Source organism: Ochotona princeps, chromosome 31 (assembly GCF_030435755.1).
Source record: "Ochotona princeps isolate mOchPri1 chromosome 31, mOchPri1.hap1, whole genome shotgun sequence".
Classification (NCBI taxonomy): domain Eukaryota; kingdom Metazoa; phylum Chordata; class Mammalia; order Lagomorpha; family Ochotonidae; genus Ochotona; species Ochotona princeps.
The window spans coordinates 4,235,032-4,247,059 of NC_080862.1; the positions used below are offsets into that span (position 1 = coordinate 4,235,032).

The following is a 12,028-nucleotide window of genomic DNA, read 5'->3' on the forward strand; positions in this document are numbered from 1 at the left end:
GCTGTCTCATCTGGTGCCTATTTAAAAGATGTATTCATTGATTCAACAGTGGATTCATTTATTTATTTTTTTTTAAAGATTTATTTTATTTTTATTACAAAGTCAGATGTACTGAGAGCAGGAGAGATAGAGAGGAAGTGGAGCTGCTGGGATTAGAACCAGCGGCCATATGGGATCAAGGCGAGGACCTTAGCCACTAGGCCACACTGCCGAGCCCCGGATGGATTCATTTATTTTTAAAATCAGTAATCAATCAGTTGATCTGCCATGCATTGACCCACTCCCTGGATGGCTGCTGTGGCCAATGCTGGGCGGGCTGAATCAAGGAGCCAGGACCTTGGGGCAGCTTCTACTGCTTTTTGCAAGCCGTTAGCACAGCTGGCTGTATGAGAAGTTGCTGGAGCCAGCTGGCACAGTCGTCTGCAGGGTGAGCCAGCAGGTGGAAGATGGCTATTCCTTCTCTGTCTCTTGCTGTACACCCATCTGACTCTGCTTTTCAAATAAATATGAACAAAAGGAGCGGCGGGCTTTGGTGTCTGGTGTAGCAGTCAAAACCAGATGGGAGGCGGGTCTGCAGGGCAGAACCCCATCCGGGCACTGGTCCTGTGCTGGCTGCTCCTGACCTCTGCTCATGCCCTGGGACAGGCAGTGCAGGTGGACCCAAGTTCCTCGGTGCCGGTTTATCCTGTGGATGTACATTCTTTTTTTAACTTCTCATTTTAAAAGCTTTGTTTAAGAATACTTTACATTTGTATTACAGTCAAAGGTTTATTGACTACACTAAAGAAAGTTCAAAGAAAAAATGAACTGGTTCAGCATGAAAATAGCTAAGATTTATAAAAAATAGTTGAAAACATGTTAAACAATTACTCATAACTTCGAAAATAGTCACAAAATCTCGAAAGCTATAATGTCATTCTTTTCAATTCATTTGACAAAGATTTAAAAGTTTGGTAAAACTTTTCAGCAAAATTGATGGGCACATTTTTTAATGATTCATTTTTATTTTTGTAGAAGTTTTAGGGAGGGAGGGAGAGGGCCCAAGACTGCTGTTTGCTGGTGCACTGTTCTGATGGCTGCAGCGGCTGTGAGGGCAGGAGCCCATCTCAGTTCCCACGTCTGCAGGGCTAACGCACTGGGACCAGCCGCGTGGGCAGTCAGCTGCGGCGACTCCGGCACTGCAGTGCCAGGCCCTCCTCCTGCTTACTGGGTTTGCTTTTGTCTTTTGACTTTAGGCTCGTATGTATATATGCACTTGTCTTTAAGATACCTTCATTTCCTGTAGCGTGTCGTCACTGCTGAGGCTCAGGGCCGTGAATGTTCTGTGTTCTCTGCCCTTCTTGCCCCACACACTTGGGCGCACAGTTGAGTCAGTTCCCCATGTGTGTCTGCCCTGCTTTCACTGCTTTTCCCTCCCATGTGCAAACTCTGCTACTGTTTCAAGTGATTCCCAAGCTCTTTTGAGAGAAACCAGTCGTTTCAGCAGTCCTAGACGAGCAAGACCATGACAAACGAGTTCTGTTCGCCCTCCATCCAAGGGAGGGAACAGGGATTGGGTCGATGAGCGCAAGCTGTCCTGTACTGTATTGGGGATAGGATTGGACAAGTGTGGATGAGATGATGGCGACATTTTTACTCTTGAGCGTGGCTTTCTATGGGTTACACGTTTAGTGGGATCCTGTGCGTCCTGTAACAGTTGCGCAGGGTCTCAGGGATTCGCTCAGCCTGTTGCTGACATTTCCTTGGGGAAGTCGGGACCTGCTAGTGCGCTGACTCCCTCTCCTTTTCACTTTAGAGCTGAAGTAGGTGGTTGGTTTTTACTCTTCAGCCCTTTCAGTACTTTGCTCTTTGCTTTCCTGGATGATACAGTGTGTGGTGTATATGCACCCGTGTCGATACATCCTATGTGCCTTTATAGATGTTTTAGTTATTCTGCCTTCTTTGAACATATCCTTTGCTTTTTATGTAATGAAGTTTTATTATGCCAGGTTTAGTGTTTATTCTACCTTGTGTGCTCTGAACTTCCTCTGTCATTAGTTTTACAGCTGTTGGAATGGGTACTGTAGTGCAGTGGGTTAAGCCGCTGCTTGGGACACCCATATCTGAGAGTGTGGGTTCGAGTCCAGCCGCTCAGCATCTGCTCTAGCTCAGTACTGATGCGCTTGGAGGCATAGCAGGCGGTGACTCAGTGAGAGAGGACCTGCTGCCCGTGTGGGAGGCCTGGTGTGGAGTTCCTGACTCCTGCAGTCAGGCCGGCACAGTTCTGACTATTGTGGCATTTGGCGAGTGAGCCAGCAAAAGGAAATTTCCTCTTTGTCTTCCTGTGCCTTTCAAGTGGATAGAATGGATCTTTGAAAAATATTTTTGGAAAAATATCAGTTGTGGTCACTGTGAGTATTTTTGCGTTGGCCTTCCTCCCCTTGGGTTATTCCCGTCACTGCTACTCTAGAGCTTTGTAATCACCCAGTGCCATTGTTCAACATTCTGTTCTTTCATTTTTTTCTTTGCATGTGAATTTGGAAATTTATTCTTGGATCTTGAGGAGTTTACATTAAATTTTTTTTAATTACACTTTTTAAATTACGTTTTAAAAAGTACATTTCAAAAATTACATTTAAAAACCTGTTTGCAAGTATTTAGATATAATTTTCTTTTTGCTTATCTACCGTCTAGCTACTTTGCTAGCTAGATGTTTATATAATCTGATTAAAATTAATTAATATTGGCTATATTGGCCTGTAACTGCAGAGAGGAGAAAATTACAAAAAGTGAAGTTTCAGTCAAGCATCTTATTGTAAATTGCATGAACAATAAATGGGATTTAATAGAAGCATAGGTAGATTCTAATTTCTGTTAACTACATTATGTAATTTTTTCTCTAGCATGCAACGTAGGAATAAAACACGCTTTTTAAAGTGAAAAATATTTTGATGTTTCAAGTTTTTTTAGTAAATAATATATATATATCTTTTTTCTTTTAGGAGCTGTGACCCTCAAGAATCTTGTAATTAAAGAAAATGCCCTGGTATGTTTATGAAAATTTTGTGCATTTAATTATGTGTATTTCCTCTTGATTGTGCATACTACCTTAAACTATAAGGAAAAGTTTTGGAGCCAGCTTTATACAAAATGTGAATTAACTCATGAGAGATTTTAATCTCACTAAAAGTAAGTGCAAATTGAAAAATTGTATTTTGTTTTTTCCATGTGGTTGATTTTAGTGTTTCAGTTGTCTTGTAATGATTTTCAAGTTTATAAAACACATTTAAGTTGTTCTTGATGTTCAATTCAGTGCCATTAACTACATTCACAGTTCTGTGCCAGTATTCACCAGTATCTGTTTCCAAAACTTTCATATTGTCGAAGAGAAACTCTGTTAACTCTTAGTCATGTCTCCATTGTCTCTTTCCATGAACTCTGAAACTTGTGTTTCTGCAAGCTGAAGGCTCACTCGTTCAGCAGTGTCTCTGCATTTCTCCGTCATTACCTCTGTTCTCTGTCTCTGAGTTTGCTGGTTTTAGGTTCCTTGTATAAATAGACTCTTGTCATGTTTGTCATGTTTATTTCACTTAGAATGTCTTCAGGCTTCATCCATTTTGTGGTGTGTGTCTGAATGGCTCTCTTTTGTATGGCTGGTTAACATTCCACTGTGTGAATTGCCCATGTTTTATGTATCCAATCAGCCCCTAGTGAACACTTGGATTGTTTCTGCTGTTTGGTTTCGTTTCTGTTATGTATGTAGGTGTGAAATTGCTGGGTCATAGTTCAATCTACAGTTTTAGCATTTGCAAGAATTACCAACTTTTTGCGCCCAGAGCAGCTGTATCTTACGTTCCTTGAAGCAATGTACAAGGACTGTAGTTGCCCACACCTTCCTAGTCCTCTCTCAGTTTTACTTTTTTCTCTTATTTTTTTGTAATAACCATCCTAGTGGGTGTGGGTGGTTCTGATGGCCTTGATTAACATTTCAGTGCCGACTAGTGATGTGGTGCATCTATGCAGTATGTTCTTGGGAGACGTATCTGCTGACGTTTTGTGCCTTTGTTTAAAATCAGTTTGTTGTTGTTAGTGTGCCTTTTGGAAAGTCTGCCTCTGCATTCCTTGGCACGATGTGATCTGAGCAGCACCCCCTGCCATGGGTGTGGTATTTGTTTGCTCGTGTCCTTTGATGCACAGAAGTTTCTGGTGAGAGTCAGTTCATCTGTGTATTTGCTACCTTCCTTTATGCTCGTCTCTGCGAGAGATCTCACGGAGGTCAGCTGCAGAAGCCTGCTTAGCCGAGCCTTCAAAGCTGCCTCGCAGTGTCTGTGTCAGGGAGCTGGAGTCAGGAGGAAGACACAGGGCACAAGCTCAGGGACACAGATCTGTTTATTTTTAAAGGTTTTTTTATTATGAAAAGGCAGAGCAAGAAGCAAATAGAGAAGTTAGAGAGAGATACGAAATCTTTGATCTTCGGTTCATTTCTCCAAGTAGCTGCAGTAGTGAGATTGAGCCAACCTGAAGCCAGGAGCCAGAAGCCAGAAACCCCATCCAGACCTTCCACCATGGGGGCCACAGCGTATGGACTGGGCCATCTTCTGCTACCTGCCCGTGTGTATTAGCTAGACGCTGGGTAGCAGTGGAGCACCTGGTACTACGATACTTGATGCTGGCAACACAAAAACCGTGTAACTTGCTGTGCCACAGTGTTGTTCCCACACAGCTGGTTTACCATGCTGGCTGTTAGGTTAGGCTCAACGTCTTGCCCACCCAAGTCTCACTTGGTGCTCTTTACCAGTTATTGTCCAGTTAGTCTTCATGGCAGCACTTCTGGAAAGTCTGTGTTTTTTCCCTGTTGAATAGGGAGATTTTTTTTTTTTTTTTTGCAAAATATTTCTTATAGCATGCAGTTTTTCAAAATGGAGGGTTTTTTTTTAAAGATTATTTTATTTTTAGCTGAAGTTTACAGAGAGGCTGAGAGACAGTCTCCATCTGCTGATGGATTCCCCAGTTGGCTATAACAGCTGGACCTGAGCTGGTTGGAGGCCAGGAGCCAGTAACTTTCTGTGGGTTACCCTAGTGGATATTGGGGCCCAAAGACTTGGCCCATCCTTTGCTGCTTCCCCAGGCCAGATGCAGGGAGCTAGAGTGGAAGTGGAACAGCTGGTCTTGAGCTGGCACCCATGTTGGATGCTGGTGCTGCAGGCTGACTTTGGCCTACTATACCTTGGAGCCAGCTTTCAAAATAGTTTTAAAATCTCTAAAAAAAAAAAAATCCCCCCCCCAAAATAAATAGACAGTGAAATTTTCTAACCTCCATTTTATTTCTTAAAGTGTTTTATCTTAAATAATGTTTACGTAGTTGAGAGGGAGGCATGCCCATGTGACCCTCTGATTAGGGTTGGGGGGAGCTGGCAATTTGGAGAAAGGTGGGTGGGACAGATGTTTCACTTTCTCTTTCTCCTGTGTCTGCAGGGAGGGATGGGAAGGGGGCCACTCCTTGCTGTCACTACATCAGCGCCTGGGGATGGGGATGGTCATGTGATGACACCTTAGAGACCCTGATGTGGGGAAAATGTTCCGGAATGTTACTTGGGTGGCTTTGTTGTTCCCAGACTGTGTAGCCTTCGTCACAACAGGTATGAGAAAACCTTTCCGAGGTGTAATGGCTTAGCGCATCCACAGCCCCGCACGCTGCTGCAAGCTTGGCCAGGGGAACTGTCCAACCTGCCTGCCTTTCCATCTTGATGGGGCAGTCGATGTCCTCTCCTTGACTGGATGAGCTGGCTGTCATGGCCAGGAGTGCATTTGGGCGTGCTGTGCACTGCACAGGCCTCAGCCACCGGGCTGCGTGTCCCGATACTTGCGCCCTAAGGTCTAAACATGTGTCTTGTGATTCTCCCTGTGGCCAGGGTTTGGGTCTGGTGATCTAGTTGGAGAGTCCCCAAGAAACCTTGCCTGCCTCGGTAAGGTTTACTGCTATGTGTGCCAGCCAGTGCAGGATCAGGTTTAGTGCGTTAGCTACACCGGCCAGTGTATATACCGATGGATGTAGCTGCCTGGTAATTTCCACCCCAGCTCCATCTCATGTGAACCAGTGGATGCTGTGTCCTAGCCAAATCCAGTGGCCACAGTCCGAGTCCCACTCCTCCCATCCCCAGCAGAATTTGGCCCAGTCAGGGGTACTCCCAATACCCCCCACCAGACACATCCCCAGCCCAAGTTTTTAACTTGCTGTGCTGTGCTATGGCCTAGCCTGGCCCAGCCTGGCCCACATCTCGCTCTTGTGCACACTGCTGGGTGGTGCAGCTTAGCTCAGCCCAGTCCTCCTCCAGACCTGCCCACAAGTATTTCAACGTGTCCTGCCACCTTGTCCAGCCTGAACACCACCAGTGTGAGCTGCAGCTGAGCATGGAGTGCCCACAGTTCCTCTACCACGCATGCTCTCAGCCCTGAGTCTTGCCAGGAGGTACTGCAGTGCAGCCTGACGGGGCTCACACCTAGTCCTGGCACTGGCCGGCAGATGCTGCGGCCTGTCAGGGCACTCCTGGACGCATTCTGGTTCATGCACGTCAGTGGGTGTTACAGGCTCATCCAGCCTGACCTGACCCGGGACCTAGCCCCTGTGCCTGCCGAGGGGTGCTGCAGCCGTACGTGGAATGGCCTGCTGGCAGTCCCAGCACTCAGGCTCATCAGTGGAAACAGTGCTGTAGTAGGGGAGTCTTTGAAGTTCCCCACCAGGCCCACTCCTGGCCCTAGGTCTTGATGTGTGCCAGTGGGTGCCGTGGCCCAGTCTGGCATGCCTGTCCCCAGTTCTGGCATTTGCCATCAGATGCTGCAGGCTGACTCATCCTGACCCACTCCAGTTACCTGCTTTTATCCCAACTCTTGCTCGTTTAGCATGTGCTGTGGACTGGTCCAACCTGGCCCAACCCCAGGCCCGCCCATCCCACACCTTTGCCAATGGGTGCTGCAGCCTAGCCTGGCTTGGTCTGCCCCTAGCCCCAGCTGTTAGGCTCACCAGCAGGAGCCGCAGCCTAGCAGGGGAGTTCCCCAAGTTCTGCCAGGCTTGCTTCGAGCCTTGGATCTTAGGTGTGCCAGTGTGTGCTGTGGCCAAGCCTGACGTGACATGACCCCAGTTCTGGCACTCACCGGCAGATACTACAGCCTAGTCTGACTAACCTCTACCTGTTCCAGCTTTTGCTGATTGGTACTACAACCTAGACCAGCTTGGCCCACTCCCAGACCCAGCTATCGTGTGACCTAGTGGGTGCCAGGGCCTAGCCCCGACTCTCCTATACTCATTCTGGCTCTTGTGGGTGCCAGTGAGTGCTGGGCATAGCCCAGTCTGGCTCACCCCTATACCCAGCCCTAAGCATGCCTATGGATACTACAGCCTTACCTAGCCCACTCCATCCCCAACCCTGGCTCTCACACTCACCAGTGGAAGCTACAGCTTAGTAAGGGTATTCCAAAGTTCCCCTAGTAGGCTCATTGCAGGCTCCACGTCTTGTGTGTGCTGGTGGGTGCTTCAGTCCAGCCTGGCGTGGCCCACCCACAGTCTAAGCTCTTGCTAATAGGTGTTGCAGCCTAGCCCAGCCAGGCATGGGCCACACCCCGTCCTGGCTCTCATGCATACCAATGGGTGCTTCGGCTTGTCCTAACCTGACCTACCCCCAAACATGGCCCACACAAATGCTGATGAGTGTTGCTGGCCCACCTCCAGTCCCAGCTATTGTGCTTCCCAAGCAGGAGCTGTGGCCTAGTAGGGGAGTTTCCCAAGTTCCTCTACCAGGCCTGTTCTCATTCCTGGATCTCACATTCCAGTGGGTGCCATGACCCTGCTTGGCATGGTCTGGCCTCTGCTCCAGCCTTTGCATATGCTGATGGGTGCTGCAGCTTGGCCCAGCCTGGCCTCCCAGCCGCAGGCTCCTGCATGTATTGGTGAGTTCCATGGCGGGTCCAGGCTGCCCTGGTGCGTCACCATACCAGCTCTTGTGCAAACTGGTAGGTGCTACAGTCCCACAGGGGTGAGCTCATAAGTCCCCTACAGAATCTGTCCCCCGTTCTGGTTCTCTCATGTTCTGTTGGGTTCTGTGGCCTAGCCTGTTGTGGTCCACCCCCGCCTCGACACTTGCAGGTGAGCACTGCAGCCTAGTCCAGCCAGGCCTGCCCTAGCCCCAGCTTCACGGTGTGCTGGCAGGTGATGTGCTGTGCTGCTTGGCCCAACCCAGCTCTCCCACGTGGGCGGGTGCCTTGGCCTGACCCCATGCCCTTCAGTTCCCCCTCTGAACAACCTTGTTTCAGCTCCCTTGCCTACCTGTTTATGCAATGGCCTGGTCCATGGAAGATGTCAGAGGTCGCCCCTCACCTGTCGGACATGCACTTGGCAGCCCCTGCTGCAGCATGTCCCCAGACCACCTGCCCTGGGAGGTCTTAGTCTTCCTGTCGTGAGGCAGCGTGCAGTGTGCCTGGGAGCCAGTGGAGGCATGGCCCAGCCTGGTGTCCCTGCCTTATATTGTGCTGTGTCACACAGCGGTGCTCAGAATTGCTCATGTAACTTGAAGAGTAGACAGCTGTGCTGGCACACTGGTGTAGTTAGCACAGATTTGGCATTAACCAGGCCCAGAATGCCCAACATCTGTTGGTTGCTTTTCTTCCAGCTGCATAGCACTTGCCTAGGTACAAGGCAACCCAGGCAAGTGTTAAAAATATTGTATTAAAAATAGTGTAAAAGTGACAATGGTCTTGATATTTGTGGTTTTCTTGGTTAGTGTTGATGTGCACCTTTACCCCCCCTTACTATAAAGAAGGAAACCTCTCTGGATTTCATGGAATTTTGAATATTAATATCTTTGTAAGTTTATGTCAGTGTTGGAAGCAAAGGGAATGTGTGAGTTAGCTTAACAGTTTTAATACATTTTGGAAGAAAAAAGTTATGTTGTTGAACTCATGTATATTTTTGTGCATGTGTATATTAACATATTTTTTTCCTTATAGAGTCAGTTGGATGTACCGTTTAAAGTTAAAGTTGGTCACATAGGTAAGCCGTGTTTTTGCTCTGAAGTGCTTCCTGGAAATAGAGCCTAGTTTCTCTCTAATATGGTATTTTTAATGTTTTTTGAACATTAATTGAAAGTATAGTAGGGCCCAACTTGATAGCTCAATTTGCTAATCTCCACCTCCAAGTGCCGGGATCACATGAGTGTCGATTTGAGTTCCGGCTGCCCCGCTTCCCGTCCAGCTCCCTGCTTGTGACCTGGGAAAGCAGACAAGGACGGCCCAAAGCCTTGGAACCCTCATGCATGTGGCAAACCTGGAAAAAAGCTCCTGGTTCCTGGCTGCAGATCGGCGCAGCTCCAGCTGTTGCGACCACATGAGGAGTGAACTAGCGGGTGGGAAGATTTTGTGTCTCTCCTTCTCTGTAATCTGCCTTTCCAATTAAGGAAAAAAATTATAGTAATCATGTGTCTTAATCCAAGTGGAGCCAGCATGTAACTTAAAAATACCGATGAGGTCCTTGCATCTCTTGTTCAGGACCTGGTATCTGGGTAATTACCTACCTGGCTCGGTGTTAAAGTTGTTAGTTGAGATCCAGAGCGTTCTAATAGAAACATGGTTTGATTGGTGCGGGTTCTGGTGTTGGTTATGTGGTACAAAGAGCGGGGTCTGGATTGTCTAAGGATTGTGGTGTGGGACTAGTCTGAAACTAGTTTTTGCTTTGAAAGTTTAGTTTGCCATGTTTAGTTCTGTGATTTTACCAGTGTTCATGATTGTATTTTGACTGTATTAGTTGGGCATAAGCTGATTGCTGTAAGGTTTTAGCATGTTTAATATGAAGACACTAGCTGTTAGGACTCAAATTATGTTGTAGTTTGATTTGAGCAGTGTGCATCTGTGGTCTGAACTATTTTAGCCATGCAGACAGTGTTGGCACTAGTGTGTTTATGATGTGACTGAAGCTGTTGGTGTCGCTGGGGAACAGTGTTCTGGAATCCTGTGTGAATCACGTGGAACTCATCGGTGCCATGTACTGCAGCTCATACGTCTTGGACAGCTTTTGTTGTGTTCCTAAAACCTCAATTCGGTCTCCTCGACTCGAGCTCTAAGTTTATTGTGACGGGGGAGGGATGCCATCCATTGTGTTGTCATCTAACTTTGTCATTTTTGCTGATTTTTAATGTGTATTTTTTGGAAGGTAGAATTACGGAGGGGGAGAGACAGATGCCATCCGTCTTTCCTCGTGCTGGCCCTCTCACAGAACGGCTGTGGTGACGGGAGCTGTGCCAGGCAGAAGCCAGGAACCCAGGGCTCTGTGCCCATGTGGGTTGAGGGGTCCGAGGATTTGGACCATTTTTTGCTGCTTTTCTTGGCACATTAGCAAGGAGCTGGATAAAGTGTAGATCAGCCAGAACTCAAGATGTAGGCAGTAAACGGCAGTGGCTTAATCTGTTCAGTGATGCCGTGCCCCAGGTTTATTTACTTTAGAGACAGGGAGGATATGAAGGTGTGTGCCTAGATGCCCAGGATGAGCTGGACTGGGCAGGGGGCAAAGTTCAATCCCTGTTTCCTCCATGAGTGCCAAGGACACAACAATTTGAAACATCCCCTGTGTGTTGCAAGAAAACTCGAATTGGGGTCTGGAGCCAAGAATTCTAGGCATTCTTAAATTGGGACTCAGGTGTCTAAACTGGTTTTTTAATTGCTAGACAAAATGCCAGTTCCTATTTTTGTGTATTTCTGATTATTTACATGTATGCATTTAATACTTCTGATTATATTGTTTTTATAGTTAATTGTGCTTTCTCCATTTTAAATGCTTTCATTTTATGTGTGAAATTGAGATGTATTGGGGTGGGGGAGGAGGAGATGGAGATGTAGGAACCCGTTCCTTCCTCAGATGCCGGAAGCAGCCAGGACTGGACCAGCTGCAGCCAGGAGCCTAGAGGTCAATGCCTGGTCTCTCGTTTGAGTGACAGGGACTCGGTGGTTTCAGCTCTGACTTCTGCCTGTTAGGCACAGGGACAGGAACGCTTGGGCTGGAAGTGGGGCTGGTACTGGACCCAGGCGCTGCTGTGGGATTTGAGCTTCCCAGAGAGCTGCAGCAGCAACACCTGCACTAATGTCTTTTTCTTGTTGCTGTGAATATTATTAGAATTTCTTGTAGTTCAAGTTGATTTGACACCATTTATTTCTTTTTTCTTTTTAAAAGATTTCTTTGATTTGAAAGAGTTACAGAGAGAGTGAGACAGAAAAAGTGGTCTGCCATCCGCTGGTTCGCTGCCCAAAATGTTAACATGGCCGGGACCGGGGCAGGCTGAAGCCAGGAGCGTCTTCGGGTCTCCCACAGGGTGCAGGTGCCTTTTCAGGTTCATTGACAGGGAGCTGGGTTGGAAGTGGAACAACTGGGACTTGAACCAGCATTTACATGGGGTGGCTGCACCTCAGATGTTACATAACCCACCACAGTACAGTGCCACCCCCTCCTTCATCTCTTCTGGGCCCGATAGAAATAGGGTGACAGTAAATATAGGTAGAATGAATAATTTGCTGGGTTTTTTTCTTAAATGTAGGAAATCTTAAACTTATAATTCCTTGGAAAAACCTTTATACTCAACCAGTTGAAGCGGTATTGGAAGAAATTTATTTAATTATAGTGCCTTCCTCTAGTAAGTAAAGTTTAATTACTTTTTTTTTGTTAGAAAATCTTTGTTAATTATGTTCCAAATATTGTGGGGATAATTTGAGATATTTTTAATGTTTAAGCTTGCTATTTGTTAATTCAAATTTAACTTTTTTACTTCAAAATTTTGCAGACTTTGAATTAGTGATTGTTTTCAAGGGTTTTTTGGGAGTAATGTGTTTAAACTTAAAGTAATTACTATCCTTTTCAATGCTTCCCACAGGAATAAAATATGACCCGATAAAAGAAGAAAAGCAGCTTATGGAAGCAAAGCAACAGGAGTTAAAAAGAATAGAAGAAGCAAAACAAAAAGTAGTTGATCAAGGTAAAGAAAACTGTAGCATTAGTATTAACCAATGTGGAGAA

At 46.6% G+C, this 12,028-nt stretch overlaps 1 protein-coding gene across 3 annotated transcripts in view; it reads left to right on the forward strand.

Moving 5' to 3' along the window:
- Window positions 1-12,028, forward strand: part of VPS13A (vacuolar protein sorting 13 homolog A) — a 118,142-nt gene that overhangs the window by 3,866 nt on the left and 102,248 nt on the right. For all 3 annotated transcript variants that reach the window (XM_004591780.3, XM_004591783.2, XM_004591784.2), the window contains exons 2-5: window positions 2,982-3,025; window positions 8,980-9,022; window positions 11,553-11,648; window positions 11,886-11,987. In XM_004591780.3, the coding sequence (XP_004591837.2) occupies window positions 2,982-3,025; window positions 8,980-9,022; window positions 11,553-11,648; window positions 11,886-11,987 (285 nt within the window). The remainder of the gene's footprint in view (window positions 1-2,981; window positions 3,026-8,979; window positions 9,023-11,552; window positions 11,649-11,885; window positions 11,988-12,028) is intronic.